General features: G+C 44.1%; 1 protein-coding gene across 1 annotated transcript in view; it reads right to left on the bottom strand.

Moving 5' to 3' along the window:
• Nucleotides 1-240: 240 nt before the first annotated feature.
• Nucleotides 241-21,170, bottom strand: part of LOC126095637 (uncharacterized) — a 123,543-nt gene continuing 102,613 nt past the window's right edge. Inside the window, exons 5-6 of the mRNA XM_049910399.1 lie at nt 17,105-17,241; nt 241-1,182 (exon numbers count right to left, since the gene is read on the bottom strand). Coding sequence (XP_049766356.1) covers nt 1,061-1,182; nt 17,105-17,241 — 259 coding nt within the window. The 3' untranslated portion in view covers nt 241-1,060. The remainder of the gene's footprint in view (nt 1,183-17,104; nt 17,242-21,170) is intronic.

The following is a 21,170-nucleotide window of genomic DNA, read 5'->3' on the forward strand; positions in this document are numbered from 1 at the left end:
GAAAAAGGTAATTCAATCTTATTATTTTTACCCTAGACAAAGTTCACGCAGTTATTTCTTTTCATTGCCGTATCGTAAGTAGAAGAAAAACCACAATTCTATTCAGGATAGCAGTGCTTATGAATGTGTTGCATACGTACCTTGCATGTAAATGCTTGTAGCTTATGTATCATAGAAAGGAATACAGGAAAGTCATGTTAACATATCAGTAACACACATTGTATTTTTTACTCTGTGCGCATTAAACAATTGAATTGGCCCTCTTCTTATCAAAAAATTCACCAAGAAATCAATTCATACAAACAGTTGTTCATATCATCAATGATACGACATTTTCAAATATGTTGCACCGACAGTAGTAATACATGGAATGAAATTAGAATATCGAGAACTTGGTCTTGTGTAAAAACCTGTAGACCTTTAAAACGCTGTATATATATTTTTCGTTTTTTATCCATTATTAGACAGTATATTTCTTCTCTAGAAAGCTCACCAGAAAAAAATATTCTGGATTAAAATTTTTATATCTCCAAGACAACCACAATAAATCAATCTCGAATCATCAACACGGGAAATAAAGTTTTAGTCCGAACTGAAAACACATTCTCGTACGAACAACGATAGTTTTTAGAATTCAGTGCCCTTTACCAATCTCTGGGCGTCAGAAAACGGGTCTGAACGCCTGGACGAACACATTTACACTTCTAGAAGTACGCGATTCTCTTAAAATATAATAAATAAATTCTGTCATTGATAGGAAGTCACAAACTGAACACTTTCGTTTGGTGTCTTTCGCAGCATTGCTTCCAGAAAGGAAGTCAAATGAGACTCTGTTTCGAGAGTAGCACCAGATTCCAATTGGAGTGTACAGCCGGCTGGAGGTACAGTACAGGTCGCGCGCTGGACGCCTGGCGAGGACGCGCACCACTGCACGCACAGCGTTCTCCGTGGTCAGCTACTCTCGTGGGGTCCGACGCAGACGTCGTCGATGGCCGCAGAGCTGCTGGCGACTGAGGCACTCGGGTGATATGTGTCCGCAACAAGACCAGCAGTTGTGGCCTCACCTGGCGGCGCGCAGGGCTGCCAACAGCGTGGCCAGTGCTACCACCAGCAGCAGCGGGGCGGAGGTGGCGGGCGGTGTCGGCACACAGTGGCTCAGGTGCAGCTCCGCTAGGCTTTCTCCTGGAACATAGGGGACTCCCCTCAAAGGTGGGCTGACATTCGGCTGAGCTACTGGCATATGACTAAATCTCTCTAACAGTTTTGTACACCGGCCACTTAAAGTATTGCATCTGAGCTGTTCGATATTATGGATCGACTCAAAAGCACCTCTGAGATTACGCAACCAGAGATTATCGTAGCACTATCTCTACGTATGTGGCGCAACTTACCTCTACAGGACTGCCATGTTTGTGGATTCAACAGGGAGGAGGAAAATAATTTGATTGTCTGGTCTGAGTAGGGAAGGGAACAATGAATCGAGCAAAATTATTCAGATAACCATTACTCGCAAAAGTACTGTTGTGAGTGATTCGTGCTTTCCGTGTTTGGCAAAAGATTTTGCTCCGTGTCACTATACGCCTGTCATCAGGCTCTTTGGTTTGGCTGGTCTTAAGAGGGTGCTATCATTTAGTTTGCAGGGGAGTCTGCAGAGGTAGCTGTAAGTAGTCAGAATGTGTTCGGAGGCAGTTCACGGACGGCTGACCTGGCTGCTCAAGGAACGGCCGTGTTTGTGGGACAGGCAGCATTCTGGTGGGCAAGCTGTGAGCCTGGCCTGTAGTGATCACTTAGATCAGTCTGTTGCTTTCAGAGCTCAATGCAGAAGAAATTTGGCGTATGGACGAATAGGGTTCAAATGGCTCTGAGCACTATGGGACGTGACAGCTATGGTCATCAGTCCCCTAGAACTTAGAACTACTTAAACCTAACTAACCTAAGGACAGCACACAACACCCAGCCATCACGAGGCAGAGAAAATCCCTGACCCCGCCGGGAATCGAACCCGGGAACCCAGGCGTGGGAAGCGAGAACGCTACCGCACGACCACGAGCTGCGGACGAGGAATAGGGTTCCATCATGGTGATGTGGGGTGTACCTCAAGGAACTGCCTTCGGTGTTGAGCCCGTGTGAGCTGCCGCGCTCTCCTTTTGAGACCTTTGTGGCGCCGCTCCGCCTTCCTTAGGTTTTGTTTACCAACCTACTGGCTGCTGCCGTTTACTGGTGAGCTGCGTTTTTGAATCCTTTGTAGTTCGGAAGATTGTCCTCCAGTTCCGACCATTAGGGGGGACCTTTAAAGCCCCCTACCTGCAGTGTGTCGCACGAGGTAGCCGCGTGGTCTACGGCGCCTTGTCACGGTCCGCGCGGCTCCCGCCGTCGGAGGCTCGAATCCTCCCTCGGGCATGGGTGCGTGTGTTGTCCTTAGCGTAAGTAACTTTAAGTTAGATTAAGTGGTGTATAAGCTTAGTGACCGATGACCTCAGCAGTTTGGTCCCATAACATCTTACCTCAAATTTCTATTTCTTTAGCGCAGCACAACACACTTCAATGTTGATCGTTGCACGATGAGGGAGGACATCAGGCAGAATAACCCCTTCATGTTTTGATGAGTGGCTAAGGATGTGTCTTTGCACTTTTTCTTCAGAGGAGAGGTGCGGCTCCCTATTGTGGATTGCCGTTTTGTTTCTGGTTGTATGGACAAACCCATGTTTCATCGCCTGTGACGATGTTCGACAAAAACACACACGATCAGTCTCCTAGCGCGCAAGCAGCTCCGCACAGATGACCCATCGTTGGTCTTTATGGAATTTTGTTAGTGCGGTGAGGAACACAGACTATGCACGTCTTTGAGTATCCCAACAGGTGGACGAGTGTGTCGGTACTACCAACAAAGACGTCCCGTTGTGGTGCTGTGGTCACATCGAAAGAGAATGAACATACCTTCCAACATTTCAGGGATTACAATTGTGGACTGACGAATGTCACGCGGGAGACAGAACAGGTTTGGCCAACCTAGATGTGATGGGGAGAGACGCCACTCCCTACAACTCGCCATGTTTTTGTTCACTTTCATGTTTTCTTAGACATTCTGCAAGCGCCTATGAATATCTGCATGGCTCGGGTTTTCCGCCGAAGAACCCTAAGTGACGGTTTTCTGCTTGTAATGCACCTCCGTTAGAAACGACATTTCGAACACCACATATAGCGTCGCCATGTATCAGAAATTCATGAAACTCTGACGGGTGAAGCGGAAATATTCCACCACATACCACAGCAGAGCCGAATTTTTCAACCGAAAGTTGCCGAGAAAGAAAATGTGTAGAATCATTTATTGAGCGCTCGTCGTAATTACGAGCGTCGCGACAATTTCGTATAGAGCGAAATGGCGCAGTGGTTAGCACACTAGACTCGCATGCGTGAGTACGATTCTTCAAACACACTCGACAGTTCAAACCCACGTCCGGTCATCAAGATTTATGTTTTCCGTGATTTCCTTCCCAAGCAAATGCCGGGATGGTTTCTTCGGAAGCACACGGCCAAATTCTTTCCCAATGCTACTAACTTACAGAGGTAGTGGTCCATCTTTAATGGCATCGATGTCAACGGGATGTTGAACCCCATCTGGCTTTCATAGTTTCGTGCGTCGAGCCTTTATCTTCATTGGTGAAACTGAGCAGGGTGACCCAGCACTAAGATACGGCCTTTGTAATACCCAGTTTGACATCCCTAAACCGGTTAATCCAGATTCCAAATGGCTTTGAAAAGGACGTTGTCTATAAATTTCCCTATCTAGTCCTATAGTTTTCGTGATATGCTTCTATACTCATCGGGGGCATGGCGTTAAACACTGATACAAGTATTTTCTTCTTTCCACACCTAAAAGTTCGAGTTAAAAGTAAAACCGCTAAATGGCGGTAAACTATGATTACATGCATGGAAAAGTAGATGGGAATGTGGATACTGAAAAAAGGAAAAAAAGTGGGTACCCATGGTACAAACAGCCTTCTGCTTAACGCTTTTGGATAACTTAGTTATATCTCCGGATCGTGATTTCTCTTGATTATGGACTGCAGGGTGAATAAATATGAACATTCTACACAAAAGATTGGGAAATGTTGAAAAGCCGAGTTTTTGAGTGAAACTGGTGAATCAGAAGACAGAAAAGTGCAGTCCGAAGTTCGATTTCACACAGATTAATGAAGTATCGTTTAATTTTCTGTTTCTTACAAGTTACTATAATGAAAGCTGGTTAGTAACGTCGGGTTATGTGCACTTCCCTCCCTCTATACTGTTGTTATCTATTGGCTACTACAGCAAAGAGTAGCACCGTAACAATGCCTGCCGACTATGCTGTTCATGTTCTTTAGTATCGTGGAGAATAACTAAAGTAGTTTCTAACATACAGCTGCTCTTTCTCACACACCGCTGCAGATACAGTTTTGTGGTAAGTTGAATGTCCCACGTACAATAAGAATAAATTCTCTAAGCGTAAGGAAACGATTGACATATATTCTAAAAAAAGTCTTCGATTTACATGTCTGACATATTGTTTGACTGATTTGGAGGAGGTGGCCAAACCGCGAGGTCGTCGGTCCCATCGGATGAGGGAAAGATGGGGAAGAAAATCGCCCGTGCCCTAATAAAGGAACCATCCCGGCATTTGCCTGAAATCACGGAAAACCTAAATCAGGATGGCCGGGTGTGTGTTTGACCTGGGAGTGTGTTACCCACTGCACCACTTCGCTCCGTACCGGACATATGTCTTAGTCCGTCAGATCATAAGAATTTTTTATGCAGTTGGGGATTTTCTTTGTCTTACAGATAGATTTACAAATAGGATATGAGGTTGCTCTCCGTAGAATCGGAGATAAGACAGTGTGGATAGTAATGAGGAGAAGAAAGTACAGAGCTTTAGGACATTTGTTAAGATATGAGGAAACAACTTCCACGGTACTAGGCGGACATGCAGAGGGTAAAATGTGTAAAAGAAGACAGAGATTGGAATGGACCTACACCGAAAAATAATTGAGGACGTGCAAATATTTCCCTACGGTGAATGGGTTGGCACAAGAGAGGAATTCGTTGCGAGCCCCCTGAAATCAGTCAAAAGGCTCGAATAAAACTAATATAGCTTCAACTATGAAATTTTGTTTAAACTCTCCTGTCTAGGGGATACACATTCTGCTTCAGAACAGTGTCAAACACTTTCACAAATACCGATCATCGAAAATAAATTTTCCGTACTCAAAGCAGATGGTTATGTTTGATAATGTTAGAAACAATGTGCGCATGAAATTGCTTACTGATGTTGTACATCCATTTACTTCATAATTTATCCGATCTTCAATACCAGTTCATAAGCGCAATTCTCTCTTCAGGGAATTATTACACCTCAAACAGTTACAACAAGGTATATTGTGTTCATTTCTATAACAGTAATGTCTTACATATCTTTATAAGTGTCATCATCATTACTCACTTCTGAACTGTCCGGTCTAAGCTAATTCTTTACTGACACATCGAGGCGCAATTTTATAATCAGCTCTTTCCTGTTGGAACTGAATGTCCACCGGCGTTTTCTATCCTAATCTTCCATGTCCTTAAATTTGAATCCAACAGCCTCAATGGCTGATGGATTTTTGATTGTTATTCTGTCTTCCAGATTCAGACACTTAATGGACTCCGCTTTCATTTCCGCCGTTCCTCTCAGACTCATTAATTCTAATAGGGAATTCCCTCTTAACGATTTAAAACTTTTTCTTCATTAACTCTTCGATGTCCTCCTGGTAATTTAGGGATGGCGCAGTATAGTCCCTTTACCTGTTTCACATTTTCATTTCAACAGTGGCAGCTCTGCGGTAGAAATGTTTTTCGAAGTACTTTTATTCCATGTGCTCCCATTCTGATCAGTATTACTATGAACCGAAGCAACTCAATTTATACGTTTTACAATCTTACTAATTATTACTACTTATCTAGAATGACGGCATTGCCTTTGATTTCTTATTTTTAGTAATTTTATGTTATGTTACACTCTAGTTTTAAGGCACCGTTTGATAATAATTTAGTAATCAGATTACATGCACACTATAAAACGAAGTTCCAGAAAAACACGTGTGACATCGACATTTCTATTCGAATCGTTTTATGTTCATATCAGAAATCATTTTACACAACTCTCCATCATACGTTAAATTTGAGAAAAAGAAACAAAACGTACCAATACAATGCATTATATGATCAATGCGTTCTTTCAGCCTGTGTTGTGTTGTGTTGCGTTATCCGCCTTCACTGCATTCATCTTGAATGCACTGATGTTTGCCTTGAATGTTGCGAATGAGTTGTAGCATAACCCAATGAGATCACAAAGTTCACATCTTGCACAGGACTTCGACATAAAAGTTGAATGGTTCGGAAAGCTGAGGCACCACACGATGAATTGCAGCTTTCTTTCCGATTCAAAGCGGTGATACTATGTTTCGATGTTCGACAAAAGTTGTCACGTTCAACATCATAATGGGTCAGCAGTTCCGCACGGATGGTCCTTCGTTGATTTTTATGGTCTTTCGCTGGGCAGCGAGCAAACCAACCACACAGTTTTGCGTTCCCATAACTGGTGGAAGAGTATATCAGTCCTACCAACAGAGACCCCTAGTGGAGCAGCGAGGTGTGTGGTTGTGATGTGTAGATCATTTCGAATGACAGTGTCCGTACGTTCCAACATTACAAGAGTCACAGCTGTGCGCAGCTGGTAGGTACGCAGCGTATCAGAATAGTTTACGCGACCTTGTTGCGGTGTTTGCAGATGCATCGTTCAATGATTCACCGTTCTTTTGTTCACTAGCAGGTCTCTGGAGACATTCTCCAAGTGCCTGTGAATACCTGCGATGCTCTGGTTTTCTGTAAAAAAAAAAAGACTAATTGACAGCTCTCTGTTTGGAACGAACCTCCATCAGACGCCATTTTGAAGGTTAGGTGAAACTATAAGGGCTGTCGGGAGGATATTCTATAATGACCCACAAGAGATTTCGCATTCCTTCAACCGAAATTGGTAGACAAAAAAGTTTCATTACTTATTTAAGGTCCCTCGTATCTATCTGCCAGCAGTTGTGTATACCTCCATTGCATTGTACTGGAAACAAAGTTGGTTATAATTCCAGTGGCTCATTGGCCAGGTGCAAGTTTTTCAATTGGACAAAATTGGACCTCAGTGATGATTGCTAGTAAACAATTAGGTACTCACCAAATAACTCACTGCCGCAAGTCAACACAAAAAAGACGTTAGCCGCATTAAAACAGAACACTAAACACAGCCACTGAACCTAAAATTACTAAATTAATCTAGACACAATCAAACGGGCAGGTTTAACGATTCATTTGAAAAACGTTTAATGTGGTCTACTGGTAAGCTTTATTACTTTTGATAGTCGTGAGTCATATACTCTGAATAACTGGTGAAGAATGTCATACGGTATTGATGTCTGGGAGACAGCGAGGAATTACTCAGTCATCTAATTAGAGGCGTTTCATTTCCTTCACACATACTAGACCCTGCGTAACAGTTATGTCGCAAGTGTCTGAATGTAGATTACTGTAAAAGGTAGATGTATAGTGCGGAGTCATGTTTGAGTCATATGCTGCTAAGGCAAGTGAGCTGATCAAACTCGGTGTTAGCACAAAACCAATCTCTCTTGTACAGCACGTAGGGGTGCTCCATGTCTAACACTCAACGGACAAAACACTAGCTACAGTGTTGGCTGTATGATATTTCTTCCACTCCTGGGTGAGAAGAATATGTCCTGAAAATATGGCCTTACCTGTTAGTTACATCATGTATATTACGAACACAGTTGACATTGTTGCGCTGTGTAAAGTCTTTAACTTTACAGATGTATCCTTTGATAAGGGTAAGGTTAGTTGAATAGGGTCAGATGTCTACATAGAAGATATATACTACTGGCCATTAAAATTGCTACAATGACATGTGATTACATTTTCACGCAATTTGGGTGCATAGGTCCTAAGAAATCAGTACCCAGAAAAACCACATCTGGCCCTCATAACGGCCTTGATACGCCTAGGCATTGAGTCTAACAGAGCTTGGATGGCGTGTACAGGTACAGCTGGCCATGCAGCTTCAACACAGTACCACAGATCATCAAGAGTAGTGACTGGCGTATTGTGACGAGCCAGTTGCTCGGCCACCATTGACCAGACGTTTTCAGTTGGTGAGAAGTCTGAAGAATGTGTTGGCCAGGGCAGCAGTCGAACATTTTCTGTATCCAGAAAGGCCTGTACAGGACCTGCAACATCCGGTCGTGCATTATCCTGCTGAAATGTAAGGTTTCTCAGGGATCGAATGAAGGGTAGAGTCACGGGTCGTAACACATCTAAAAATGTAACGTCTACTGTTCGAAGTGCCTTCAATGCGAACAAGAGGTTACCGAGACGTGTAGCCAAGGGCATCCCATACCATCACGCAGGGTGATACGCCAGTATGGCGATGACGAATACACGCTTCCAATGTGCGGTCACCGCGATGTCGCCAAACATGGATGCGACCATCATGATGCTGTAAACAGAACCTGGATTCATCCGAAAAAATGACGTTTTGCCATTCGTGCACCGAGGTTCGTCGTTGAGTACACCATTGCAGGCGCTCCTGTCTGTGATGCTGCGTCAAGGGTAACCGCAGCCATTGTCTCCGAGCTGATAGCCCATGCTACTGCAAACGTCGTCGAACTGTTAGTGCAGATGATTGTTGTCTTGCAAACATCATCGTCTGTTGACTCAGGGATCGAGACGTGGCTGCACGAACCGTTACAGCCATGCGGATAAGATGCCTGTCATCTCGACTGCTAGTGATACGAGGTCGTTGGGATCCAGCAAGGCGTTCCGTATTATTGGCCTGAACCCATCGATTCCATATTCTGATAACAGTCATTGGATCTCGACCAACAAGAGCAGCAATGTCGCGATACGGTAAACCGCAATCGCGATAGGCTACAATCCGACCTTTATCAAAGTCGGAAACGTGATGATACGCATTTCTCCTCCTTACACGAGGCATCACAACAATATTTCACCAGGAAAAGCTAGTCAACTGCTGTATGTGTATGAGAAATCGGTTGCAAACTTTCCTCATGTCAGCACGTTGTAGGTGTCGCCAGCGGCAGCAGTCTTGTGTGAATGCTCTGAAAAGCTAATCATTTGCATGTCACAGCATCTTATTCCTGTCGGTTAAATTTCGCGTCTGTAGCTCGTCATTATCGTGGTGTAGCAAATTTAATGGCCAGGAATGTAAATGTCTCCCACTATGAATAAGGTATCTATTTTTGTGAATTGCGGCGAGTGATAATTAATACTTTCTGTGCGTCGCAATGTAGACAGGAGTAAGCAAGACCAAACTGCCACCATAGCGAGCGCCTCTATTAGTGAAAGGCAGAACCTAGGAACTGGGAGTTGCTTGGAAGGACTAATACATAGATTGGAAGAGTGCAATCGAAGACAGCTCCCCAAATAAGGTTGAACTATTGGGAAATAAATAGCTCTTGAACTGCATCCCCCACTTTTCAGATCCTCATTCACTTTCTGCAAAGCCAATAACTTCTCCTCTCCGCTCCAGAATCATCTGTGCTAATTATCCTAGGGGACCCTCTCTCTACGTTAAAGGTAACTTAGTAGACCTCAACCCACACTGTCGTCGTCGTCCTGATCTAGTCACGCAGGTCACACTAGAGATTAGAAGTGGTCTCCATACACGCGCTTCAAACTCGCCTTTGAGTCCTGTGACGTCATCTCCGAAGAGCTCGCTGTCCTGTGTTATCGTAGACTCGACTCGTAAGGCTCCGCCGCTGCCCAGTGGTCAACCGAATCTGTTGTTGGGCACAAGTGACTCGACTCGCTCTTAAAGTAGACAGAGTATACGAGTTCGCACGTCTAACCGCGGACTTAGGGTATTCCCTTTACATACGAAAACGTTTTGCAAGGGATTTCAGCCACTACACTATAACTTATCATTCATTTACGTATTTCCCACAATCATGATTTCGGTTTTATTGCCATTGTGAAATGCAAGCTGAAATGTTACAAAACGTCCGACATGTCTAAATGACAGAAGCAAACATTGGACATGATGATTATTACACTGCTGGCCATTAAAATTGCTACACCAAGAAGAAATGCAGATGATAAACGGGTATTCATTGGACAAGTATATTATACTAGAACTGACATGTGATTACATTTTTACGAAATTTGGGAGCATAGATCCTGAGAAATCAGTACCCAAAACAACCACCTCCAGCCGTAATAACGGCCTTGATACGCTTGGGTATTGAGTCAAACAGAGATTGTATGGCGCGCACAGGTACAGCTGCCCATGCAGCTTCAACACGATACCACAGTGCATCAAGATCAGTGACTGGCGTGTTGTGACGAGCCAGTTGCTCGGCCAACATTGACTTGACGTTTTAAATTGGTGAGAGATCTGGAGAATGTTCTGGCCAGGACAGCAGTTGAACATTTTCTGTATCCATAAAGGCCCTTACAGGACCTGCAACACTCGATAGTGCATTATCCTGCTGAAATGTATTGTTTCGCAGGGATCGAATGAAGGGTAGAGCCACGGGTCGTAACACATCTGAAATGTAACGTCCACTGTTCAAAGTGTCGTCAATGCGAACAAGAGGTGATCGAGACGTGTAACCAATGGCACCCCATACCATCACTCCGGGTGATACGCCAGTATAGCGATGATGAATACACACATCCAATGTGCGTTCACAGCGATGTCGCCAAACACAGATGTGAACATCATGAAGCTGCAAACAGAACCTGGGTTCATCCGAAAAAGTGACGTTTTGCCGTTCGTGCACCGAGGTTCGTCGTTGAGTACACCATCGCAGGCGCTCCTGTCTGTGATGCGGCGTCATGGGTAACCGCAGCCATGGTCTCCGAGCCGATAGTCCACGCTGCTGCAAACGTCGGTCGGCAGGAGTGGTGGTGGCCAAGCGGTTCTAGGCGCTACAGTCTGGAACCACGCGAACGCTACGGTTGCAGGTTCGAATCCTGCCTCGGGCACGGATGTATGTGATGTACTTAGGTTAGTTTGGTTTAAGTAGTTCCAAGTTCTACGGGACTGATTACCTCAGCAGTTAAGTCCCATAGTGCTCAGAGCCATTTGAACCATTTTCGCAAACGTCGTTGAACTGTTCGTGCAGATGGTTGTTGTCTTGCAAACTTCTGTTGACTCAGGGATCGAGACGTGGCTGCACAATCCACTACAGGCATGGGGATAAGATGCCTGCCATCTCGACTGCTAGTGATACGAGGCCGTTGGGATCCAGCACGGCGTTCCGTATTTCCCTCCTGAACCCACCGATTCCATATTCTGCTAACAATCATTGGATCTCGACCAACAAGAGCAGCAATGTTGCGATACGATAAACCGCAATCGTGATAGGCTACGATTCGACCTTTATCAAAGTCGGAAACGTGATGGTACGCCTTTCTCCCCCTTACACGAGGCATCACAATAACGTTTCACCAGGCAACGCCGGTAAACTGCTGTTTGCGTATGAGAAATCGGTTGGAAACTTTCCTTACGTCAGCACGTTGTAAGTGTTGCCACCGGCGCCAACCTTGTGTGAATGCTCTGAAAAGCTAATCATTTGCATGTCACAGCATCTTCTTCTTGTCGGTTAAATTTCGCATCTGTAGCACGTCATTTTCGTGGTGTAGCAATTTTAAAGGCCAGTAGTGTATATACCAATATAATGACTCATCGGTTAGCAGCGAATATTGTTCGGTTTACTGATACATTTATATAAGCCAGACGTCCTTCCCCTTAGCTGAGAGGCCAGGGAGTCTGACTGCCATGCAGTGGACCTTGTTCTGTTCGCACATCGGTCTGAGATTTCTTCCCTTGTGGACTGGATGTTGCGTTCTCCTCATCATTAGTACATGATTATTGACACCCAAGTCGTCCAGTGTGACGTCAGCTGAAAAAATTTGCATCTCAGCTGTCGAGCTTTCCCATGTGTGGACTCCCAGATATCAGTGCCATACGATCATTTGACGGCATACGCAAAATTTGTCCGAAGGCTGCAGTAAATTTACTTTTACTATTTTAATATGTACATTCACAGAACGTCTAACGATTATTTGACGTACACAGACTCTTGAGGCGCTACCAAATGTCTAACGACAGTACCAAAATTCACGTCATGAAGTGATATCTGTAAAGGATGAGTAATTAATATAATAAATTACACTAATGAATGCCCATACACGCAAGTTCCCATGACCAAATGCACACAGAAATAGCGCACTTTTTTTTTCTCAGGAATATAACAGTGGCGTGGTGCTGTGCCCAGTTTTACGCTGTACGTACGTTTTCCCAGGGTGGAGGTGGAATAAACCAGAACACAACCGTTTTGCCTGCATTGGACGAAATTCGTATGTTTTTCGTCTGAACTACAGCATGAAACTTATTCCAGATATCACTCCTCCTCCAATGGAACATTTTCGCAATTGTGTAGTTTTATCATACGACCGGATGGTACTGTTGTTGATAATTCTTCCGGGTTATATGGCCGTGGTCCGTGGAATTCTTCTATTCCTAACGTTTCGTCCAATACTACGTTGGACATCCTCACAGGTATTGCTGGTCCTGCAGGACTTAGCAGGACCAGCCATACCTCTGAGGATGTCCAACGTAGTATTGGATGAAACGTTAGGAATAGAAGAATTCCATGGACCGCGGCCATATAACCCGGAAGAATGTGTAGTTTGAATCATGTAATTGTCGTCGTACATCCTCCAGTCTCACAAAATACAGGTTTGTTGAAGGCCATCTGATACTGACAAGTGCTCATTTCACCTTGTCAGTGCTACTTCTCAGCAACATGATCGTGTAATCGTCCTCCGTGCTAACTGTAAGTCACGACTAGCCTTAAACTCCTGCAAACTTCCGTAAGAGAGAACGAGTCGACGAATATGAAGCGACTGCAGCGCCACGGTTCTCATGCTTGTCGTACTCAAGGACCTACAGGGAACAAAGGAAGCCCGTTGGTACTGACGTAACAGCGGCGCCTTGACATGTGAAGTATGCAACACGCACATGAAATTCATTCTCGCTCCGTTTTGGTTCACCAGGCCACACCGTTACCCAAAGCTATTGATAGGACCTACAAATTTCCAGACGATTTGCCTGCTCGCAGAATAAGCCGTTCCCCCTTTCCCTTCGTTCTCACCACGTTTATCTGTCCAGCCTCTCCCACTCTCCTCGTCTCATCTTCACACATTCCTTCACTTAAGTGATCCATCTTGTGTGAATTAGCGATCGTGGCACTACTAAATTTCCTGCAGTGCCCTGCTCTTCGACCAGTGCTGCACATATGATTCGATCGCACCAGAGCTTGTGCGTTTCTCTGACTTAGGCAAGCCCAGTGCCATGGCGGGGCGAAAAGCCGCATTGGACTCAGAGTGGTCGGCAATCAGACGACTCGACAGGAAATAGGGGACACCTACTTGGAGATAGTGTAAGACACCTTGAGCAGTGGTAGGCAAGACTTCTGGATCGGCGTCGGTCTTGGCATGATGCACCGACAGAGCTTTTTGATGTTTCCGATATGGTTGACCCAGGGGTTGGCCAGTGAAGATGGAAGACGCAGTAGCCGCGTTCGTCTTTGAAAGTGGGAGGAGTTGGAATCAGCCAATAAAAATGATCTCTTCTAGCAAACTGGAGCTCCGTATAACTGCCTGGAGACGAAGCAAGAAGTGCAGGGGAACAGCAAGGCAAACTAATGGATTAACAGCAGAGGCTGATTATGGGTTGCTATCAACAATGGACTCCGCTTCGGCTGGAGCAGCGGTCAGTGTTTAGCTTTACGCGTCCGGGGATCATGGCGCTGCTGGGATCTAGGAAGTGCATGCTGTAGCGAGTTTTCTGCCATAGCAGTTATAGCAGAGTGTGTTTGTGACTAGTGCTATATCTATAATTGCGTAGGATTTCGCTGCCAGTCAGTTGACATAAAAGTTTTCTGAGCCTCGTACCGTGTCATAATATAAAAAAATATAGTGGAGGAACCAGCTGTTCGGCCACGATTACAGTGGCATTATTCAGTGTCTATAGCTTTTGTTTTTCAATAATGGTACGGTACGATACCTATAAATCTTCTAGGTCTGATGCTATATTGTCATTCAGAAGGTTGAGTCAAAGAAGGCCTAAGGCCACCAAGAGACGGCATTTGTGACGCACAGCTAGAGCTAGGCCGCTGTTGGGCCTCGAATTTGTATGGCAGAACTCTATTTGATTGAATTTTTTCTGTTTTTGCTGTTGCTTTTCTTTATCTTGCTTGTTACCGTGTGCATCTAACTGATATCGTACTGTTGTCTGGGGCTGTCTGTTTGTATTTACTGTCTAGTGTTCACTTAGGATGTAGGTCTTTTTTGGCAGCTTTGTTTGATTAGTTACTATACTATGATCTTTTGTTTGTTATTCTTGCATCGCCTGTTGCTGAGAATATTGTTATTTCCACTTTATTGTTATGTACTTGGTCACAGACGCTACGTTATTGATACTTTGTGCTGTTGTCGTAGGTTAGTGATTTATTAGTTCGGTATATTTATCCGTATACCCTTACGCAAAGCTGCTTAATGCCAATGGAGTCAGTATTTGATGATGTATTACCATTCAGATATCTAGTGTCATTTGATAAACTTAGTGGTGATTCTTTCTTTATTCCCTCTCCTTTACGCGCTCCGAGTTATACGGTTTAAAAAAAATTATTTACACGTGGTCAATGGTTTATGCCTACACAACCCACAGCGACATTCAGCTCCCAACGTCTCCTGAGTCACAGTTTCATGAGCCTGCCTTGATATCCTACCAAAATCCATTTTTTTTAAATGTCTTATTTCTTTTATATAGTTCCTTGCATGGATTCTGTTTCTCTGTAGCTCTCACTGCTTCACTTGTTACTCATCTATTCCAGTTATTCCTATCTTGCTTGTTTGACGTTTTACTTCGCAAGTCTGCAGCCTACTCACCTTCATTTATTCAATAAGTAGTGTCTGATGCATACGTGATTACTGGAGAATAGTATGCACGGTATAACACTAGTTTGCTCTTTGCTACTACATCCATCCTCCTGAATAAGCTTCTTAGCCTCTGCAAAATTTCGTTGTGCTTGCCTTTTCCTTTCACTAATCTGCTTATAATTACTTGCACTGTTGAATCACGCTCGCCAGGCAATGGAAATTTTCATCTTTCTTTAGTAATTGCTCTCTGATACTTAGAGATATTGACATTATCTTATTCCTAGTGATCGGTACGGAGATTCTGAAGTACTATTTGTCATAACAATTGATTTATTTAATTTAAAAAAAACATTTTACAGGAAGACATGGTTGTATTATCAGGTACTGCAGACAAGGGAAACACAAGTCATTATTTCGCATCATTTGACATACTAATATACACATCTGATTATATTGACCATTTAGTATTATATACCTCAAAAGCATACTAAAATAAAACGAGCATTATCAGGTTTAAAAGACTCTCCATTGTACAAGTAGTATTATGATATTCCTTAACACTCTCACAGAACTGGCGATAATCAAGTATCACTCACCTACAAAACACTGTATTGTCTTGTTGTGTAACCATCCATGCCAACCAAACACAGCTGTCAACACAAGCCTCTGAACGCATGTATTCCTTAAACATACGTTACAATGTTTGCATCTGTTGTGATTTGACACAATATAATGTTCACTGGTATATCATCCCACAAACAGTCGAGTCCTCGTGACTAATGCTTGATTTATGGTCCAAAATGTGTTCACTTCATACATTATCAATTACAAATTATAAAGATAACGAACTTCATTACTGCTGAAGGACGTTAGACATTCTTTTCCCTAGCATATTGCTAAAGTGCGCCCAGAAATGACCATTGGGCAATTCTGTCTTTTTGTTTACACGTTGACTAGTCGTTCATCTGTGAAAGTGTTTATTCATTATATTTCCTCTAAATTTGACGGAAAGTTATCTCATTGCTATTCATTCAATTTATTCAGTCCAATGACTAGCGCTGCTGATTCCGAAGGAGCTTTGCTACCTCCGGTGTTCTCTGTATTATTATATTCGTTGATGCCGATCAAGTCTTCTCGGGCTCCCATCTAGATTACTGCGTTGACATTCTGCGACGTTACGATGAGCGTTACATCATTTTCCCACAAGGTGTCGAGATTGCGCTCGCGTCCCATACGTATACCTGAGTGGAGGCCATCTCTCTGCATTCCATCACACAATCGTGGGATTTAAGGATCTGTGTTGGGGGCGAGGAACGCCGTTAGATTCTCGGTGCGTTCAGGCCTGTATATGGAAACGAAATTTATTCGACATTTCACTCCAAAGATAGTTTTCATTTCTTACAAAAAATAGGAAAAATGTGTTCCCGGGCAATGCCGGGTTTTGGAACTGGTATGTAAATGGGATTTAAGCGCAATCTTGACGCATTACCAGACGATAATGAGACTAACACTCATCGAAACGTCGCGGATGGCAGCCCAAGAAGATTTCATCAGCAGTATACGTCCGCTAAGCCTACGTTCATTCGTCCTTGTCTTAAATATTCTTACAGTCTGACAGAAGCACGATCCTTTTTTTTAAGTTAAATAAATCCGAATTTTGATAACTGGAACGTCAGAATATCCGTACTGATATTTATATACAGTGGAGTCACAACAGGTATTTTAACACTCGTTTTAATATTAACCTCACAGTTCTTTGGTTTACATTTCGGTAAACACTGTCTCACGACTCCCTCCCACACATTTATTCTTTCTTGGAGCTTTCCTTTCCCAGTTTTCCTACCCCTTAAATAATCCATTCATTGTGTTTGACTAGTGAATAGACTTCATTATTTGAAACATTACTCGTTTTCGTGTACCCAGAGGTTTGCTTATTCCGACAAGATATAATCTGGAGTCAGCTTTTCAGAAGAAAAGTCGAGACAATGCCACCTAAATCGGGATACCTGGGAAGCATGATGCCTATCGTTCCACCACTCACTAACCCGAGGCGGGTACTCACCGTTGAGGATGTGCACCGCGACGGTAGCGAACTCGGTGGTGGAGATGGAGCAGGTGTAGTTGCCGCTGTCCGCCTTGTCGACGCGGGCCACAGACAGCGAGCTGTTGGCGCCTTCATTGGTCAGGTCCGTGCGCACGCTGTGACAGCACACAGCATACAGAGTGCATTATGGATGCAGTTACCTGCTGCCCTTACTTAATTAAACACTTACAGTAGAAGGACAGTGCTATTACTAATTGTCAGTCATTCAAAATGCTTGTCACTTAAACGTGAGCTCAGTCAGTCTCAAGACACTACATTATGGAGATATGGGAAACACGCATATACTTATTATTTATTTACCCTGATAAGAAATAACATTATGACTACTGCGCACCGTAAGGCTGAATGCCCACTAATGGTGATTGGAGCACGAGACAAGGTAAAGAAAGAACGTAAGTGGGGCAGTGACGTGCAGGAAACGACACACTCGACTGACATAAGCGTCTTTAACAAAGGGATGATTGTTACGGTCTCCCGCCTCTGTATGGACATCTCGGTTCATGTGATAATACCGTGAGCATCAATGGAAAGGACAGTGAAACCGCGAATAGGCGACAAGGTTTTGGGCGTCCGTGCCACGTCACACCACAGCCTACCCGCTGTGTAAAGGTCTGACGACTGAGAGCAATTATTGTGCAACCACAACTATTGTTTCTGAAACTATCGTTACGAAGTAAAAGACCCATACGTGTTCCTGTCATCAATTAAGATTGCGGCAGGCACAGGAACACCGACAGTGTATTGTGTAGATCAATGTTACAAGTTACCTGTTCGGATCGCATTCCTTGGTACACAAGACCGTCCACCATGTCTGGAATGCCGTAATCTTGGTGAATTACTGCACGGCACGTGCAGCGCACCACAGATCAAGGCCGGTGGTAGCTGACTTACCTAACAAAGGACATTCATATGAGCTGGAAGTTTTAAGGCACGATGATAACATTATTGCCAATCTCTTGCATCCCTTCATACTTCACGTCTTCGAAGCGGCGATGACATTTTCCACCAGGATAACTATATCTCAAGGCCAAAGTCGTGTTATATGTTAGTGAACACCCGTTGATCTTTTGAGGTCTGGTATCATATACTTCCAGAACCAGAGCAAGGTTTTGTCGAACCCAATTCTAGCTGAATCGCTGCTGTACTGAGTTGCAAAAGAGGACCAGCGCACTTTTTAGCACATCATTTTCTTGAGTCCGTAACATCACTGCGCAAAGCATAGAACAATTTGCTCCGTCACACCTTTGCTAATAGTCTTGCCGAGAAGCCGAGAAAATTCTGCTCATACGCGAAATCACGAAATGAGTCGAAGGCTTCCATCCAGTCATTCGTCGACCAGTCACGGGTGGCAATGGAAGACAGCAAAAGGAAAGATAAAGTTTTAAATTTCACGTTTAGAAATTCATTTATGCAGGAGATTCGTACAAGCATATCATCATTTGACTGTTGTAAAGACTCCATCGTGCACGCCATAGAAATCGGCATGCACAGCATAGGGAAGCAATTGGAATAGCTGAAAACAAATAAGTCGCTAGGCCCGGATGGAGTCTCAGTTTGATTTTACAGAGAGTACTAGGGGTGGTGGCATTAGCCTCTTCATCTCCTTGCATTTATCGTGAATCTCTCTCAGTCCCAAGCGACTGGAAGGAAACGCAAGTGACTCACTTACAAAGTTAAAGGAACTGACCCGCATATTGCTACAGAATTCTTGAACACACTATGAGTTCAAAAATTGTAATTTTTTTTGAGGCATTAAAGCATCCGTCCACAATCAAGCAGCCGACCGATGCGGTCAAGCGGTTCTAGGCGATTCAGTCTGGAACCACGTGACCGCTACGGTCTCAGGTTCGAATCCTGCCTCGGGCACGGATGTGTGTGATGTCCTTAGGTTAGTTACGTTTAAGTAGTTCTAAGTTCTAGAAGAGTGATGGCCGCAGATGTTAAGTCCCACAGTTCTCAGAACCATTTGAACCATTTGAACCACAATCAAGCAGGGATTTAGTAAGAATCCTTCGTGCGAGACTCATCTTGCCCTTCTCTCACGCGGCATTCTGTAAACCATGGCTGAAGGGCAGCAGGCAGATACCATATTCCTTTATCTCCGGAAAGCGCTTGAAACGGTGCCCGCTGCAGAATGTTGACAAAGGTCCGAGCTTACGGGTCAGGTTCCCTGATATATGATAGGCTCGAAGTATAGAAACCAGTACCTTGTCCGCGATGGCGAGAGTTCATCAGAGACAACCGTACCGTCAGGAGTGCCCCAGGGAAACGTGATAGGACCGCTTTTATTCTCTGTATAAAAAAATGACTACACTGCCATGGTGTTTGCTGATGATACGGTGATGTACAGCAAAGTGTCTCAGTTGAGATATGGCGTTATTAATGACAGCTTGCACTAAATGTAAATAAATGTGAATTAATACGGAGAAGTAGGAAAAGAATCCTCTAATGTTCGTATACGACATTAGTAGGGTACAGCTTGACACAGTCTCATCAATAACTAGGCATCAAGATGCACAGCGATATGAAATTGAATGAAAATCTGGCTGATAGTATGGAGGGCGAATTCTCGGTTTAGTTTTATTGGGGAAATTTTGGGATAATGTAGCTCATTAAAAAAAGGAGACAGTAGACGGAACGTTAATGCGACTCTTTCTTGAGTTCTCTTTGAGTGTTGGAATCCCAGCTGGGGCAGATCAAACGAAGACGTCGAGGCAGTTCAGAGAGGTGTTGCTAGATATTTTACCGCTGGGTTCGACTAGGGCGGAGGTAACCGAAGGTGCTTCCAGGACTCTAAAGAGAATTTCCGGCGCGAAGGCGACATTGTTTTCGCAACGTACAGTTGCAAAAATATGGAGAATCGGCATTAGAGGCGACTGCAGAACGATTCTATGGCCGCCAATGTTCATTTCGCAGAAGGACAACCAAGACAATATGCCAGACAACACGCCACGTAAGGATGGTTTTAGACACTTTTTCCCTTGCTCTATTTGTGAGTGAAACACGAAAGGAAATGATTGCCTATGGTACAAGGTGGCCTTAACATTGCAGGTGGTTTACGGAGTATGTACATATATGTAAATATAGAACACTATATTAGGTTCATGCATAAATTCACAGCGTTTTCGTCTCATACATTGTTATTCCAGTTTCTATGAATTCAACTATCGAATATCAATTTTGGTTTGTAGCTCTCTGTTGCTTTTTGAGCTTACATACTGTCATTTTGTCATTCGCGGAACTGTGGACGCTGCCGGCCGGAGTGGCCGAGCGGTTAAAAGCACTACAGTCTGGAACCGCACGACCGCTACGGTCGCAGGTTCGAATCCTGCCTCAGGCATGGATGTGTGTGATGTCCTTAGGTTAGTTAGGTTTAAGTAGTTCTAAGTTCTAGGGGACTTATGACCACAGCAGTTGAGTCCCATAGTGCTCAGAGCCATTTGAACCATTTTTGAACTGTGGACGCTAGAAAACGGAGTGCCAAGGGCGAAGTTGAAACATTTCCGACATATTCTCCTGTTTGAGCTCAGTAGAGGGGTGACACCAGCGGAGACAGTATTTGGGCTGTGATGGGGATAACACCACTGGAAACAGCACGCCAAAAAATGTTTTTCTCGTTTTAAGGAGGACTGTTTTGACATTAGTGACTAGGTTCAGGAAGACCTTCAGGGTTTGATGATGATCTCTTAAACGCATTAATCAACAATGATCCAAGTCCGTGTACTCGAGAGTTGGCAAATTTCATGAACTGTGATCATTTCCCATCGCGCAACATTTGAATGCAGTGGGGAAGGTTTAAAAATCGGGTGCGTGGGTACCGCATGCTCTAAGCATAAATCACAGAAATCAGCGGGTGGCCATATGTGCATCTCTGTTCGTTGGACATCAATTGGCTCGTGAGCAACATCGGCCATTCCTATCCTGCATCGCTAGTGGTGACGGAAAATGGAGTCTTCATGCTCACGTGAGGAAAAGAATGGAATGGCTGGGCCCAAACAAAGCAGCAACTTCCGGGACCAAGACC

Source organism: Schistocerca cancellata, chromosome 8 (genome assembly GCF_023864275.1).
Source record: "Schistocerca cancellata isolate TAMUIC-IGC-003103 chromosome 8, iqSchCanc2.1, whole genome shotgun sequence".
NCBI lineage: Eukaryota > Metazoa > Arthropoda > Insecta > Orthoptera > Acrididae > Schistocerca > Schistocerca cancellata.